Source organism: Zingiber officinale, chromosome 6A (genome assembly GCF_018446385.1).
Source record: "Zingiber officinale cultivar Zhangliang chromosome 6A, Zo_v1.1, whole genome shotgun sequence".
Classification (NCBI taxonomy): Eukaryota; Viridiplantae; Streptophyta; class Magnoliopsida; order Zingiberales; family Zingiberaceae; genus Zingiber; species Zingiber officinale.
Genome location: NC_055997.1, coordinates 124,918,165 through 124,935,251, shown reverse-complemented (window position 1 = coordinate 124,935,251; position 17,087 = coordinate 124,918,165). Strand labels below are relative to the sequence as shown.

At 40.9% G+C, this 17,087-nt stretch overlaps 4 protein-coding genes across 5 annotated transcripts; 2 read left to right on the top strand and 2 right to left on the bottom strand.

The window, feature by feature from the left end:
• Positions 1-324: 324 nt before the first annotated feature.
• On the top strand, positions 325-5,225 carry LOC121997911 (MA3 DOMAIN-CONTAINING TRANSLATION REGULATORY FACTOR 1-like). 2 transcript variants are annotated; one of them, XM_042552579.1, is made up of 4 exons: positions 325-512; positions 577-783; positions 2,798-2,892; positions 3,045-5,225. In XM_042552579.1, the coding sequence occupies exons 2-4, from the start codon at positions 579-581 to the stop codon at positions 4,818-4,820; spliced, it is 2,076 nt and encodes a 691-aa protein (XP_042408513.1). In that variant the 5' UTR covers positions 325-512; positions 577-578; the 3' UTR covers positions 4,821-5,225. The 2 variants fall into 2 exon arrangements, with proteins under 2 accessions (XP_042408513.1, XP_042408514.1); XM_042552580.1 differs by lacking the exons at positions 325-512; positions 577-783 and adding an exon at positions 791-1,678.
• A 3,351-nt stretch (positions 5,226-8,576) lies between these two features.
• LOC121997908 (pentatricopeptide repeat-containing protein At3g29230-like) lies at positions 8,577-10,420 on the top strand. Its single transcript, XM_042552577.1, has one exon. It carries the CDS (start codon positions 8,951-8,953, stop codon positions 10,361-10,363), a length of 1,413 nt encoding a protein of 470 aa, XP_042408511.1. The 5' UTR covers positions 8,577-8,950; the 3' UTR covers positions 10,364-10,420.
• Positions 10,421-11,049: 629 nt separating this feature from the next.
• On the bottom strand, positions 11,050-12,421 carry LOC121997909. The gene has a single exon (XM_042552578.1). It carries the CDS (start codon positions 12,113-12,115, stop codon positions 11,216-11,218), a length of 900 nt encoding a protein of 299 aa, XP_042408512.1. The 5' UTR covers positions 12,116-12,421; the 3' UTR covers positions 11,050-11,215.
• A 1,420-nt stretch (positions 12,422-13,841) lies between these two features.
• On the bottom strand, positions 13,842-15,776 carry LOC121995280 (pentatricopeptide repeat-containing protein At2g22070-like). Its single transcript, XM_042549059.1, has one exon. The coding sequence runs from the start codon at positions 15,774-15,776 to the stop codon at positions 13,842-13,844; it is 1,935 nt and encodes a 644-aa protein (XP_042404993.1).
• Between the last annotated feature and the right edge of the window lie 1,311 nt (positions 15,777-17,087).

Sequence of the window (17,087 nt, the reverse complement as noted above, 5' to 3'; positions counted from 1 at the left end):
TAATTCTATTATATTATAATTTATACAATTAAATGATATTCGGTTTTTAATTTGTTAATTTCTCTAAAAAAACCCCGGTTGATTTGAATAACACCACAATTTTATGTCAACCTTGGGTCGTCAATCAAAGTCCAATGAAAGCGAAACAGACAGTTATGCTCGGTGGGGCCAACAGGAAACTACTATGGAGTAAGAAGGGGGTATTGGAAGGGAGTGACTGTACGACGAGTGGAGTTCACGGCCGGGAGAGAGGCTGACCGGACTGGGCGATTCAACCCACGCCAGGAGCGGAGCGTGCCACGTGTAAACCGGATAGAGATATGCTCTCCCTGTTCGTCTATAAATACGGCCTTCCGTCGTGCCATCGCACCCCCTTCCCTTTTCCGGTTCCGTTTCGCCGGATTGATAGAGGACGTCAGGCTCGCGATCGGCGTCTCCTCTAGGGCTTCCGATCCCCTTCGCTCCCTCTCCCCCTTCTTGGCTCGAGATCGCCGAGCCACATCCAGGGAAAGGTCCTCTTTCGATCCCTTTCTCGATTCGTCTTATATTTCCGGCCGTTGATGGTCTAATGATTAGGAATGATCGGAGGAGAGAAGATGGCGTCGCTTAAGGATGAGGGTTTTTTGACGGAGGAGCAGAGGGAGGCGCAGAGTATAGCGGCGCAGAAAGCGGAGGCGTTGTCCTCGTCGCCCAGATCGAAAGCGGGGCTTGCCGAGACTCATGCCAAGGGAGCGAGGAATGTGCGGCGCACGCGTTCGGGGAAGCTTGTACGAGTAAAAAAGGGTGAGTGACGATTTCTCTTGCTATCGTGGTGATTTTTAGCAAGTAATTTTTATGGCAATTGAAGAGGGTGTGGTACCTTAGTTGGTATGAAGTACAAAAATTAATTTAGTTGACACCCCTTGACGGTTTGATGGTGGAGCGGACGCATGAGGTACATAGATCAAATAAAAAGAAAAAGCAAACGGGGTTAATTGTTGATATATCCAGAAGGCACATGAAGAAAAATATATCTTCTAGATTCTTGCTCTGGTTTGGTTCTGGTTCATCTATCATTACTAGACACTACTTTCGGAGGTGAAATCGAACTATAAATTGAGAAAGGGTGATGGTAAAGAATAGATAATATGTCATATCTGATGTTTCCAGTGCGCTACAAATCTATACTTATTATCTTCTACTGTATATGCTTTTCATTTAGGGTACTCAAAGACTATTACAAATGTATTGGTAGTAGATTCAGATAAAAGACCAGTATGTGCTTTCTAAAAGTACTGAGATTTAAACTTTAGTAAGAGCTATTAAAAGAAAGGAGGATAAGATAGTGAGACTGAATGACAGCGGTCTAGAATCCCTTGGTTCCCCACTTTCAAGAACTGCTATAAATTTCTTTTGTGTTAATCAAAGTACCAGAATATCAATTATATGTCATTTTGCTAATGGAGGAAAGTTATACACAACGTGCAGGAAATTTAGCATTCATAAGTGCACAGATGTCCAAACGATGGTAGAATTCTCTGTTTTAAAGTAGTAGAGTACTTCCTATTGGGCCCTTAAATCTCTCTGCGGCACCATATAAGTTGCATGATTATGCTGAACGACTAGTTGATTAGTCTCAGAACTTCATGTTCATATGCCTGTATTGCTCATTCCAGGAGGCATGTAAATATGGAACCAGGTATAGTATTTGATTGCACAGGCATGCATGTTCTAAGATCTTTTGAATGACCAAAGATATGGGCAATATCTAAATACTAAAATATATAATGTCTGAGATATGGATATCAAGATGAACTTTATTCTATTAATATTTAGAGTATGTTGTTGACATTATATTTCTTACTAAGTTAATCCTGAATTCACCAACCTATGTTGCAGTCCTTGTCTTGGTTATGTGGCGATTTGCTTTCATTGAGGTATTTGCATGAGGTTCTCCAGTGTTGCTCAATTCCTCTTTTTAACATAAAGGATAGTATTTCAATTGTACTTTGAGAGATTAATGAATGAAAATAACCAAAAGTTATTACTGCATAGATTTATAAATTTTTATGCATATTATTTGCAGCCAATATTGTATAGTTGATGAGAAGTTAAATAAAATAAAGTCAGCTTAAGTTATAGCAAGAGACTTTAAAAACAAAATGTTTTTAGGTCAACTAAATTTGACTGAAATGTAATGCGGTTTAAACAATTATTCTGTATGAATAAGAATCTTAGATGTGGATTACCTGAGTTGGAGTATTGGGCAATTTAGAAATGAACATACACAAAAAAATAGTTAATGTACAACACATGAAAATTCTAAAATGGATTCGCGAGGTTTTTTTAATTCTCTTCATATTTTTAAATTAAAAACATGTTGTTGTTGTTGTTTTCATATTTTTAAATTATTTGTTTATCAATCATTTGTACCAGAGTTATGTTTCCTAGATCATCTTTTTCCAGAAGGTTATCTTCACTTCCCCATTTTAAAAAATATTGTTGGATATTAATTTATAACATGAACCTGTATTACTTGGTGGCTTACTATTATTTACCCTCTTTAGCTTAAGGACATAATTATTGATACTTCCCTGTGACACTGAATTTTGTTAGTCTTCCGTTAGCATTTTAGATGTGTATTTATTTAGATCTTGGAAAATAGTTTACAGAGGTCTTTGTTATTTTTCCGGAACAATTTTAAATTTGCCAAAATGTCAAAGACATTAATTCATTCATGCATTCTTTGAGATTTATTATCCTTCAGTCTACAGTTCAATTTGAATATTTCTGATAAAGCACTTAAGATTATGTTCAGATGGAGCCGGTGGCAAAGGAACTTGGGGCATGCTCTTGGATACTGATACTGATTCACACATGGACCCAAATGATCCTAATTATGATAGCGGAGAGGTATGAACTTTTCTCATGCATTCGCTGAGTTTTGTAAATGTACATATACTTGATGCATGCCATGGCTGCATGTGCATGGTGGGTTGGCTGTTTTGCATATTTGTTTTTATTCTTCTCAACCTATGTGTGGTAATAATTGATTGCAATGGCAGGAATCAGATCAGCTAGATGGTACCACAATTTGTAACCTTGTACATGACTACAAAAAATCTATAACAACAATCATTAAGGAGTACTTCAGCACTGGTGATGTATGCTTAGCCGTAACAGATCTTAGAGACCTTAGCTCTGATGAATACCATCACTTCTTTGTTAAGAAACTTGTTTCCATGGCAATGGATAGGCGTGCCAAAGAGAAGGAGATGGCATCTGTTCTGCTATCTGCTCTGTATGCAGATGTGATCAGTTCATCTCAAATCAGACAGGGTTTTCTCATGCTACTTGAGTCAGTTGATGATTTGGCTCTTGACATACTTGATGCTGTTGACGTGCTGGCTTTATTTATAGCTCGTGCTGTTGTTGATGAAATCCTACCACCTGTCTTTCTCACAAAAGCAAAGAAAACGCTTCCTGAATCTTCTAAAGGCCTTTGTGTCATTCAAACTGTGGAAAAGAGCTACCTCTCAGCTCCCCATCATGCAGAATTAGTTGAGCGTAAATGGGGTGGCACCACCCAACTTATTGTTGAAGAGGTTAAAAAGAAGATTGCAGATTTGTTGAGGGAATATATTGAGAATGGAGATGCAACAGAGGCCTGCAGGTGCATCAGGGAGTTGGGAGTCTCATTCTTCCATCATGAGGTAGTGAAACGAGCTCTGATCCTTGCTGTGGAAATCCACACGGCAGAACCTCTTATGCTAAAGCTTTTAAAAAAAACGTCTGAAGAATTCCTAATTAGTCCTAGTCAGATGACCAAGGGTTTCTCTAGGCTTAATGAGAGTCTTGATGATCTATCTCTAGACGTTCCTGCTGCAAAATCAATGTATGAGAATATAGTAAACGTAGCAATTTCTGATGGATGGCTGGACCCTTCTTTACTCAAGTCAAATGGGGCAGATGAGGAGTTCAAAGATGAAGTTTATGATAGATTGAAGAAATACAAAGAAGAAACTGTCAACATAATACGGGAATATTTCCTCTCCGATGACATCCTGGAGCTTATCAGAAGTCTCGAAGACTTGGGTGCTGCTAAGTATAATCCTATTTTTATCAAGAAACTGATAACACTTGCACTGGACCGCAAGAACAGGGAGAAGGAAATGGCATCTGCTCTTTTATCCGCCCTCAGTATGGAAATGTTTTCGAGAGAGGACGTTGTGGATGGATTCATAATGCTACTTGAATCCACGGAGGACACTGCATTGGACATTTTGAATGCTTCCAATGAGCTAGCTCTATTTCTGGCAAGGGCCGTCATTGATGATGTCCTAGCGCCACTCAACCTGGAGGAGATCAACAGCATGCTTCCCCAAAATTGCAGGGGTAGAGAAACAGTTCAGATGGCCCGCTCGCTAGTTTCTGCTCGACATGCTGGTGAGAGGCTTCTGAGATGTTGGGGTGGCGGCATCGGCTGGACAGTGGAGGATGCAAAGGACAAGATTATAAAACTTCTGGAGGAGTATGAGAGTGGAGGTGACATCAGAGAAGCCCGGCAATGTATCCGTGATTTGGCAATGCCTTTCTTCATTCATGAAGTAGTGAAGAAAGCTTTAGTGATGGCTATGGAAAAGAAGAATGACAGGTTACTGGGTTTACTGCAGGAGTGTTTTAGTGAAGGATTGATTACTGTCTACCAAATGACCAAAGGGTTCGCCCGTGTGAAGGATGGTCTCGATGACATTGCCCTCGATATTCCTAATGCAGAGGAAAAGTTCCAAGAATATGTGGACCACGCGAGGAAGCATGGCTGGCTTCTGCCATCCTTTTAGGTAGCTACTCCCCATCCTTTGTCCAAGCCCCATGTCTATTTTTTTTGTCCTCTGCCCATCTTATTGCTTTAAGCTGTGCTAAGATGCATCTCTAACGCCTTAGTTGGGACGTTTGCATCTTTGTTTAGGGTTAGATCATCCCTTCAATTTTTTCCCCCTTCTGAAATTGTAGCAAAATTAAATTTTCAACAGATTTACTATATTAGTTGGACAGTCATATGGTTGTGACCGCAAGTTTATCTGTCAAGATATAGGCTTTGGTGCCCATATAATCCGCAAGTTTGACCTCCTATCTGATCCAAAATTTTAGATTATTTGGGTACCGTAATGATCCACGAATTAAGAAAATGTAATATATTTGGATCTTAGGTTTGATGTAGATATCTAATTTAAAATATTGATTAATCCCACCTAATCCAGGTTGATTATATAAGGATATAATCCAATAGTCAGTTGTAGTATTTGTTGAGGACTACATGAAGTAAATTTTACCCTTTGTGTGTTACTTACGGTACTACTAAAGTAAAATATTAATTAACTGAATACCTATAAAAAAGTAATTTTATTAATGTTACATATAAAATTGATCACTTGGGTCACATGTAAAATAGGAGTCAAACCTAAGTTTATGACAGGCGTCAAAATTAGACACGAGCATAAAATGAAAAGTAGATTAACGATTAATTTGTTTAAAGCTGCCTCACTCTCGTTGCTAATAACTGCAATTTTGTAAATGATAATTTTTTAATTTGCTCTTACAATCTTAAGAGCAACTACATTGATCAATTATTATAACATTTTTAGGACGTTAAAATAAATGCAAGATGGTTATAACGTACATGAGACCCATCAAAATATTGAACGCGTTTAATATTTTTTTTTTTAATTTTTTAATCAATATTGCATGTGGCAGGTTCCTTTATAGATCAAATTTATTATTATTTTTATTTAATATATATATATATATATATATATATATATATATATATATATATATATATATATATATATATATATATATTCTATTAAAAAAAATAAAAAAAAACGGTTAAACGAATAGTTTTTAATCAATAGATAGTTTTAATTTTTCGATGACTTTTTCAATTACTTTTTTTTTCAACGGATAATTTAAAAAAAAAATCATCTATAAATACTCATCTCTATATTTCAATCTTTGAAAGTATTGTATTTTAAGCTTATGTAAATATATTTTTTTTTATAAGTTGTACTCCTCCATTTTAAATTTACAATAATATTTTAATTTTAAATAAAATTATTAATATTATTATTTATTTTAATTTTAAATAAATATATTTTAATTTTATGTAAATAATATGTTTAAAAATAAAATTATTAATTATTTTAAATAATAATCATTTAAATTATGTAAATATAATTAAAATTATAATAAAAATAAAGATTAATAGACAGCGAGTCTCACAAATAATGAAAGTTAATGTTAAAATAAATATGAAAGAATGAATGTGTTAATATAATGTATATATATGGTATGTGGATCTTATATTTTTTTGATAAAATAACATCCATCAATATACATGCCCTAAGATGAAATATTATTGTACAACCCAAGTCACATCTCCACCTTCTCTTTTGCTAGAGTACCCTACCAAAACCAAGCTCTAAACGGCCTCATCAACAATCGTCCAGATCAATATTTCCAATTGTTTGCAGACATAGATTATAGTGAAAAAACTATTTTTCAATTGAAAAGTAATTATATTTATGCAATAAATAAATGAATATTGTTTACCTGCTACCTAAGAATATTATTCAATTGAAAATTAATAAAGATTTTAGAAAGCTATTTATTTTGTTAAAAAGCAACTAAGCATGTCAATGCTTAAATATTTCGATGCTTTTAAATTTCCAAAAAACAATTTTAAAGAAAAACTTTGAAGGACAATAAAAAATTCCCTTTTGTTACTAATAATCTGCTGCAACCTACGCTTTAGCTTAAAGTCGTGATGGATATGAAGGATAGGTTTATAAATGTAGAACACAATGTTGGTTTATAACACAATGTAGTTTACGGGGTGCTAAAAACAATAAAACAGGTAAAGATAATCAGTAGTTTCTATTGTCTCAAGCAACATGAGTTTATATGGTGATTGATACCAGTAATAAAACTGGGCAGCTTCAACATATTCAGACTTCACCATCAAACTTTATTTATCTGATATATTTGTTATCCAATATTATATCACTAGTAATATTCAAATAGCTAGATTTTTTTTTGTTATGATCACTAATGTTTTCAATGTCTCTTGATGCATTCATTGTGCTCTCGTAAATGTGACTTTTAAAAACTAGAGAAAATTTATTTGTTGTCCTCAACTCATTTTATGGATCCTTCGATGAGCCCATATAAATACAAGGTATCTCCAGCAAAAATGGTGTGTAAGATAGTTTCTAAACAATCTAATAATTCAGGTAACCCTGCCATTTCACATAATGATGCAATCCAAAACCCTAGAACAAATGTGGATAGCCAAATAAAGCAAAGGTAATATGATTTATTCTTGGTTACTTTTGGCTACTTCTGATTCTGTCGGAAAACTAAGAAGATGACTAGTTAAGGATGTGACTTTGTAGTTGATGGGATGAAGACTCTACGTCATCTTGAAAGACACAAATCGCTAGGGTCGGGAACGGTTCCCAGCGTTAATCCTCCAACACATGAGTTAATCCTCGATTTAGTATAGAATAGTTGAAATGTTTTAGCAAAGAGCGTATAAAATAACGGAAAATGATATGCTCAAGGAAAAAAACTCAAGGAAAAGCTCATAGATAGACACATAAAGTGATGGGGCCCACAAAAAGTGAAATGGTGAGTCATGACTTTATGTGTCTATCCTTGAGCTTTCCCTTAAGTTTTTTTCCTTAAACATATCATTGCTCTAAAATAACATAGTAACACATACCTCCATCTGTAGATGAGAACTTTTTTTTATAGTCACTGTAGTGTCTGTATATGCACTTCAAAGCGTGTACATATTTTCCAAAGTGTCTTAGGAAAAGACAAGTTAAAAAATATCCCTAACACATTTCCCTAAGCGAGCACACAAACCCTGATGTGACAGGTTGTACGCTTCTAAAGTATAATCTGATTGTTGGACATGCTCTATTGTCAGTAACACAAACCTTCAAAAAGATACGATGAGATATACAAGTAAGTTCCACTGTAGGCTAACCGAAGGCCGCTCGGCCGAAACCTCCCAGCTCAGTCATACTGACACATAGCTATCTCCTTTCATTTTACTTTTCTGTTATCGGAGGGTTGTCTCTCACTTGATCAGAACACCACCCGTTCGATAGGAGCGGTAGGTCAAGATGTACTATTTATCTCTTAATCTTATGTTATCCGCTTGACTATGCTCATCCGTTCGAAGATATCGTCCATCCTACTTTATTGACTCATTCGACCAACTTCACATGATATATGAACGTCACTTTATCTGAGACCGGGGGTGCTGGGGGCGAGCAAATCACTTTTTACCACGTGAACGTCACTTTATCTATTTTAACTTTAACTTTCACACCGATCGATGTTTCATATTTTTCTCTATCTTTAATAGACTTCATGACCGTATCAACTTTTATATGTTTAAATTAATTTTAAATAGAATTGAAATTATTAAGGACGGATCAAATTGGTTTAGAGGTTTTTTTATAAAATTAAATTAAATTAATTTACAAAATAGAGAGATTGAGGCCCCGCCTCGAAGGAATAAAACATCTGTTTCCCCCGTTGTTAGTAGTTCGCCGAATCTCCTCCTTCGTTCTTCCCGCTGCCTTTCGCCTCGATCACTCATACTTCGATCTTCAAGGTGGCGGCTGTCAACTCATGCTCGCCGATCCAAAATCCAGTGTCTCTCACCGCCGCCGGCACCACCTCCGGCACCGATGTCGGCCGCCTGGTCTCTATCCTCAGATCCACGACCCCGATTCACCTCCCGCAGCTCAACCAAATTCACTGCCACCTCCTCCGCTCCTTCCCGGACGTCGCTTCCGACGATTCCCTTGCCCGCCTATTCAACGATGCCATCCGATTCCTTTCCAAGTCCCCACTCTCCTCCGCTCCGTTCGCCGCCTTCCGCCTCTACTTCCTCATGATTCGCGCCTCCCTCACCGCCGGTCGTTTCACCCTCCCCTTCCTCCTCAACTGCGCCTCTGCCGCTCCTTCCCTCTCCCTCGGCGCCGAGATTCACTCCCGTGCTATCCGCTCCGGCCTGCTCGCCGTCCTCCCGGTCGCCAACGCCCTCGTCGACATGTACGGCAAATGCAGCTCCCTCCCTAGCGCTCGCGCCGCCTTCCTTGATATGCCCCTCAAGGACATTGTCTCATTCAATGCGATCCTCGGCGCCCACGCTCGCATGGGAGCTGACATGCCAGCCGCCCGTCGCCTGTTCGACGCCATGCCCCATCGCAATGTTATATCCTGGAATGCAATGATCGTCGGTTACGCCAATGCCGGTGACCTGCCCTCAGCCAAGGATATATTCGATCGGATGCCTGTTCGCAATGTTGTCTCTTGGACCGTTTTGATTGTTGGGTACTGCAAGGTCGGTGAGGTTCTTCAGGCCAGACAAGTGTTCGACAGAATGCCTGAGAAGACCCTGATCACCTGGGCCGCCATGATTACCGGATACTCCCAATGCGGAATGCCAACGGAGTCTCTTGCACTGTTCCGCGAGTTGGAACGGAGGCGGATCGAACCAGATGCAGTCACCATGGTCGGTGTCATTTCTGCCGCGGCACAATTAGGGAGTGCGGAGCTAGCAATCTGGATTGGGTCCTATGTCGATCAGAAGAGGATCGAGAGGAATGAGCGTGTCCTCACTGCACTTGTGGACATGTTTGCCAAGTGTGGCAATGTCGAGAAAGCACTCCTTGTCTTCAAGGAGATTCCTTTCCCTGATGCATACTCGTACACTGCACTTATCAATGGGCTCGCAACCCATGGGCACGAGTTACAGGCGCTTGAAATTTTCAAGAGAATGCAACAAGAAGCTATCAAGCCAGATCCAATCACGTTTGTAGGCGTGCTGAGTGCATGCAGCCATGCGGGGCTTGTCGATCAAGGATTGGAATACTGGGAAAGCATGGTTCGGGACTACGGCATGGAACGCAGGGGTGACCACTATGGTTGCGTTGTAGACATGCTCGGACGGGCAGGGAGGCTTAAAGAAGCTCATGACATGATTCTGAGCATGCCAATGGGACCTCATCCAGGATCTCTTGGTGCATTGCTCGCCGCTTGTAGGACCTACGCTAATATTGAGATTGCTGAGAAGGTTGCAAAGGATCTTTTTAAGTTGGAACCTGAAAATACCGGAAACTATGTACTTCTGTCTAGCATATACGCTGAGAGAGGAGAATGGGAAGAAGCGGCAAGAGTTAGAGGAATGATAAGGGGTAGACAATTCAACAAACTTCCAGGCTTGAGTTGGATTGATGATCAGCGGAAAGGCCGTAGGTTTCAAAATAAAGTGGTGAAGCTTAATGACTGCACAGCAAACTAAGATATTGCCTTTTTTTTTATCTTCATTTATAAGGATGGCTGCCTGATATAACACTAATATTTGTGATCTGCAGTAAGTTTATCCATAGTTTACCAGTTTTCTTCCCTGGTTTTGAAGAACTGTCATAGGAAAACAAAGATGATTATACTTCATTTCCCTAAGAGTGAAAGTTAGGTTATTCATGAACATGGTAAGCAGATGGGAGAAGGTTCAGGAGCACATGAATGGATTGCATTCCTTTTCAATATAATATATATTTGTCATTTTGACTCCTTTAATGCTACTAGGTGTTAGGTGTTGTTGGCTTCATGGCCTTCCAAAGGCCAAACAACAAAACATGAGGAAGAAGAAAGCCAACATAATATTGGATAAGATTACAGCTGTTTTCTGCTCTGCCCCGGAATATCTTTCAATGTCATCTTATCTGATCTTGATTTTATCTTAAAATAATTTGGTTTTGTGACCATCGCCTCATTTAGTTGACATAGCAAATTCTGTTCTTCTAAACACTCTTATTTCTTTATCATCCGGATCGAAAACGCCAAGTGGACGTCCGTGATCAACCGGTGCAGGTGGGCCCCGCACTTACTAGATGAATGATGGTGACGTTGTCGCGGGTCGATCGCAAGGTCAGAGGCCAGGTCTTTACTGCCACGTGCTGTCCAGTCGGCTTTTCTTCTTGTCTCTTGTTTTTCACGTATTTTTTAAAAAAAGTTGATTACACGACCTTATCCTGTAAATCACGTTTATCCACGTAGAAAACTGAAGAAAGTGGGCTCCAGCATGGCCCACGTCGCATCGTGCCAACTCATCCACTTGGTCGATCGCCGCGTATCAAATCCCGCGCTGGCATCAACGAGTGCGGGCGGCAAGAACCGCGAGGGGAGGCGCCGTCGGGAACCCGACGGAGCGGCACTTGACTTCGCCGTCGCCGCGGGCAACCGCGTCGGCGAGGGAGGCGGAGGTTACTGGGTTTGTGATCCGTCGGTAGGGCCCGAGCCACTTGGCGAGCATGTAGCGGCTCTTCCGCCACGGGGGCACGTGCAGGCCCCTCGCTCGCAGCGACCTCCGCGCCGCGTCCGACACCTCCCGAACCACCCTCCGCACCGCCTCATCCTCCGCCACAGCCACAGGCGGCAGCGCAGCCACCACGCTCCGGTACGCCTCCGTCGCCCTCGCAACCTCGAACTCCGCCGCGAAGTCCAAGTCCACGATGTACCTCTTCCCCTTCCGCATTTCCCTCGTTTCGTCTCCCGCCGGCGCCACTACGTCGATGTACTCGTAGCATCCGGCTAAGATCCCTCCAGCGGCGTCCCACTTCGCCTTGCAGATGCCGGCATTGTATCCCGCAGACCTAAGCCGCATCATCGTCGCCCTCCGTAAAGCAGGGGCGGTACTCTTCAGCCAAGAGAGGCTCTCCGCCGCCTTGTAAACGTCAGCGGCAAGGCCAGCGCGGAAAAGATCCTTCTCCGGCGGCGGGAACATCAGCTGGCGGACAGTCTCCAGGATGCCGAAATCGGCGTCCTCGTCCTCCCCGCTCCCTTCGTGCTCCGGTCGGCCTCCGCGGCTGGCGACGGCTTCCTCGTCGGAGTCAGCGGTACTCTCAAGGAAGGCTTGGACGAGCCCCGAGAGGCACGTGGTGGCTCCGTGGTCGCTGCCGCTGGAGTCGTATCCGGCCACGTGCCGAGCGGCAGAATTGCCGCCGTGTAGCGCGGCGGCGGCGACTCGCTTCGTCCGGATTTGGAATGCCATATTTCGCTCCTAGCGGTCGGAGAAAGGGAGGGGGAATGGATTTATCGACACGGCAGCGTAGGTGGGTGGGTAAAACGATGGGACCTACCAGTGAACCGTAACTTTGGTCGAATATATAGACGGGTAGGCTTCATTGTGTGATTTAAACGTGGGCGGATGGGGTGGCCATATAGCTACGTGCTCAAATCTGCACGCTAGTTCCACTGTTCTTCGACTTGAACAGTGAGAAGTGCGAATATTCGGTGGAGATGCCTTTTCTGCTCGGTGTAAAATTCATTACCATTATTTGTTTCGGATTATTGCGAAAATATATCACTCCAGTAGGTGCCACGTGGCGTCATATTTGTCGGCACGATACGGGGCACGGAGGGAATGCGGATGGGACGAGGCACGCACGTGAAAGCGTGGGGCACGAGCGAGGCCGGAAGGATATGAACACGTGTAGGTAAGACGGGCAGTGACTCTTCGGGAGGTGTGTGGGATGCTTTTTGTTTTTTTTTTTTGGAAAAAAATAATCAAATATTGAGAAAAGGAATTGGGAAAAAATTTTAACGGAGTGTTTTATTAGTTTTTTTTTAATTATAAAACTCAAAAAATTAATTTAATTCAATTTTGCATTTGGATCCAATATATCAATTTTACCAGTCCAATCCATTACTCTCAAACTAGGTATCTGTCTTTGTCCATTACTGGAATCCCATCTCAGTGTTTCAAAATGTCAAAATCGTCCTTGTTGTAACAACGATGAGAGAGAGAGAGATTGCTTTCTTTGTTTGGCTAAAATCGTGGTCCGACCTGTTTTAGCCTTGGATTATCCACCCCTTGAAGCTCTCAAGAGTTCAATAATGACAAATTCAAACCAACTGATGATCAATTTTCAAAAGCTCAAGCTGTAGCTCTCTTCTTTAGTGTCTGTCACAAGTATCTATGTGAAATGCAAGAAAAACTGAGTTCATTTTGCATCTCAGGAATAAAACCAGGAATGATAAGAACAAAAATAGCAGTAAAATAAATTCCAACTAACAAAATTTATCATATTTATCTTCAAATAAGAACAAATTAATCAGTATTCTATTTGATAAAGATAAAATAAAGCTGCTCATCCAAACGTTAGAATTGAATTATAGAGGGAATGAGTCATACTCGTTTCATTTCATTCTATTCCATTCCATTCTACGTATCAAACACCATCCTTACTACTGAAGGAGTTATTCAGTTTTCTAGTAGATATCTTTCACCATCACCAGCTTCACAATAGTAGTACAGAACATGACGAATTTTCTTTATAGAACCTTGGAGGTCATAAAGTAATCCAATTGCTAACGACTCGTAGAGCAAATGATAACTCGAATTGAGCACGTATGGAACATTTCAAATTTATTGCAAATGATAACTCGGTTAGAATTTGATTAAAACCATACAGAGCAGACCACGTGTGATCTCAACTTCAGTAAACAAAATCCACAAGCTGCTCAATTCTTTGAACTCCATTGTCCTAATCTCTCATAAATTCTGTGATAGATCCAAAAGGAACATGCATGATCTGAGTGAGCAACCTTCTAGTGTAAAAAATCAGAATTCCATCATTATAATTTTATTGTTCTTGAATGACATGAAGAACAAAATCTGTACTACAGGAGCAACCTCCTAACCAAGTTGTCCAAATCAGAGTATATCTGAATTGCTTTCCAATATATAATTTACAAGTGGGCACCTTATTCCTCATTTAAATCCACGATTGTTCTGGAAGTTTTTTGATTCCTCTTTCAAGCATAATAGTTCTCACCTTTGAAGCATCCTCCCACTTTTTTTCTAAAGCATACATATTTGATAGAAGAACATAATGTTCATGATCACAAGGTTCGAGCTGAAGTAGTTGCTCAGAAACCCACATCCCCAAGGTTATGTTGTTGTGAATTCGACAAGCAGATAGCAATGCTTTCAAGACAACTGGATGATTGCTGATGCTATTTTCATGTATGAAGGATACTGCCTCTTTAAGGAAACCAGCTCGAGCAAGGAGATCAACCATGCATGCGAAGTGCTCAATACTTGGGACTACTCCATATTCTTGTTGCATTGACTTAAAGTAATCCCAACCCTTTTCAACTAATCCCTCATGAGCACAAGCTGATAATACATGAACAAAGCTTATTTCATTTGGAATGATTTTCTCCTCTAACATTTTCTCAAAAAGTTGAATAGCCTCAGCTGCTTGACCATATGAAGCATAAGCACCTATAAGTGAACTCCATAAGACAACATTCCGATTGACAAAGCTATCAAAAACTTTACGAGAATCTTCCAAATTACCACATTTAGCATACATATCAGTAATTGCAGATGCAAGAAATACATCGTGCCCATAACCTAACTTTTCGACACAGCAATGCACCTGCTTCCCTTGCTCAAGAATCCTAGCATCAGAACATGCTGCAGCAATGGTAGTTAGAGAAAATTGGTCCACCTTCACCCCTAGCTGAAACATCTTACATAGAAACTTGAATGCCTCTTCATGCATGCCATTTTTGACATAACCAGCAACCCTAACACTCCAGGAAATGCTTTCAGCTACTGATCCGACAAATTCTGATGTGCTATTAAAAATGAATGGCAAGGCTTCCAAATCACCACATTTGGCATACATATCTGAAAGTGCAGTTCTAATAAATGCACTTTCATTATACCCAACTCTGAGTATTCGACAATGAAGCTCTTTTCCTAAATTCAGCATGGTTAATCTATTGGCTAACACTAAAGCTGTGGTGAAAGTGAAGTGATCAAAAGAAGGTCCTTTCTCCACCATATTATGAAGAATCTGAAGGGCCCTCACACCAAAACCATGCTCCATTTGCCCATTAATGACTGTGTTCCAACTCGAAACATCTTGATTGGGTGAATGCATAAATAACTCCATTCCTCTTTCAACATCTCCATCTCGTAGGTATGTACTGATCATAATATTCCACGATATAACATCTTTCTTGCTCATCAATCGGAAAACATTTTTCGTGCAAGCCAAGGTGCCACATTTTGCATATAAATCAAGAATGGAGTTCTGCAAAACGACATCAAACTCAATCCCATTCCTCAAAGCCCATCCATGTACGCTTTTTCCCTTTTGGAGATCGCCGAAGCCCACACTGCACTTCAGAACACTAGACAGTGTAACGCAGTTTGGCGGAACTCCATCGGCAAGCATTTCGGCGAAAACGTTGATCCCTTCTTCAAATTTCCCAACACGAGAGTAGCTGGAGATAAGAATAGTCCACGAGAGCACATCTCTGTTTCGCATTTCGTCGAACAACTTGTGGGCGGTATCCAAAAAGCCGCATTTGGCGTAGAGATTCAGAAGGCCGAGTCGAACCCGATCGTCGTGGCCGAGAGCTGCCTTGAGTGCGACGGAATGCAGACTCTGGGCTTCGAGGAGGGAATTGACGGTTCTGGAGGATGCCTTGAGCAGGTGGACGAAGGCGGTGGTGGGGTCGTCCGTCGGCGAGCGAAGCGGGGGATGAGGAGAAGGCAGGAAGGCCGAGAAGGCAAGGAGGGAAGCGAGGTGTCGGGGCGACGAAGGGAGGTCACTGGGAAGTGGCACCGAAGCGCTTGCGAAATTGTAAGAGCCGGTGCGTTTCGCGGCGATCAGAATCTGGCGCTGCAGCATGCGGCGGCGATCTGCGTCGTCGCAATTGTTTCCCCACCAAAGTAAGAGAAATATTTAAAGTTTATAATCTTTCCGGTCCATATGGTTCAATCGAGTCGAATTTGAAAGGACCCCGGGTTAAAATCCAGACCGGAGTCCATTTTGGTCCCGGATTTAGAATCCAGTTAGACCGGTTCGGTTTGAACATAACTCCAGTCCATCGCCCATTCGGCCGCTATTAGTAACCCGTGTTCTATCCACTTTGAAATGGCAGTCCATGTGAAGACTTAAGCTAACGTTTTTTTAAGGGAATCTTGTGAAATTTCACATTTCGACCCGGACTTCCTTGTCGAGTAGTTGAGGTTTATATGGTTTGAGAATCAAAGGTAAGGTTGAGTGCACTAACAAAATGCACAAATCACTTTTCAACTTATGTTAAACTTAGCATTGTTGTTCACTATACTTCTTATATGATTTGTTCACTATGCTTTAAGGTTGGTGTATTATTTTTCCCTTAACTTACAGACCAATCTAAGTCCACCGTGCACCAATCCACACGAATCATGGGTTTAAAAATCCAATCTTTAAATAGATTATTGGCAAAAGTTTAATATAATCTATTTAAATCATTTGAAGGACAATTCGAATGAATAGCTCTAGCTATAATAAGGTGGTAAAAGGTGACTATCTTTGCACCTAACGTTCTCGCCTATCGGTTCAAGACTATTATGGAGAAGGTAAATTATGGGTGCCTATTAGCCCTTAGAATAGTAATTAACTCATAACCTCAAGTTGATAAGCATATCAGACGCTAATCAGTAGACTGTCCCGAGGAGACATTCTAACTGTAATAAGTCGGCATCCCGAGAGGACACTCTAATTGTAATAAGCTGGCAAAAGGTTTGAGCTCACCCCTGACACCTGCCAATCCGTTTTATGGTCAATGCGGAGGAGGTAAATCATGGATGACTATTAGTCTTTGAATAGTAACTGATGCATAAGGAAGGTATTTATTTAAACTATACCGAGATTCAAACCCCAGACTTTAAGTTGACAACATCTCACGTGCTAGACTGTCCCGAGGGGACACTCGCCCCCAGCGCCCCCGTCAACCGGTCCTAGGACCAATACGGAAGAGTAAATCACGAATGACTACTAGCCCTTGGAATAGTGACTAACGCATGAAAGAGATATTTATCTTAACTATGCCGAAATTTGAACCCCAAACTTTAAGTTGACAACACCTTATACGCTAGCCACTCAACCGTCTCGAGAGGACAACTCTAACTATAATAAGTTGGTATAAAAGCGACTGCACCCTCGCTAATCCAC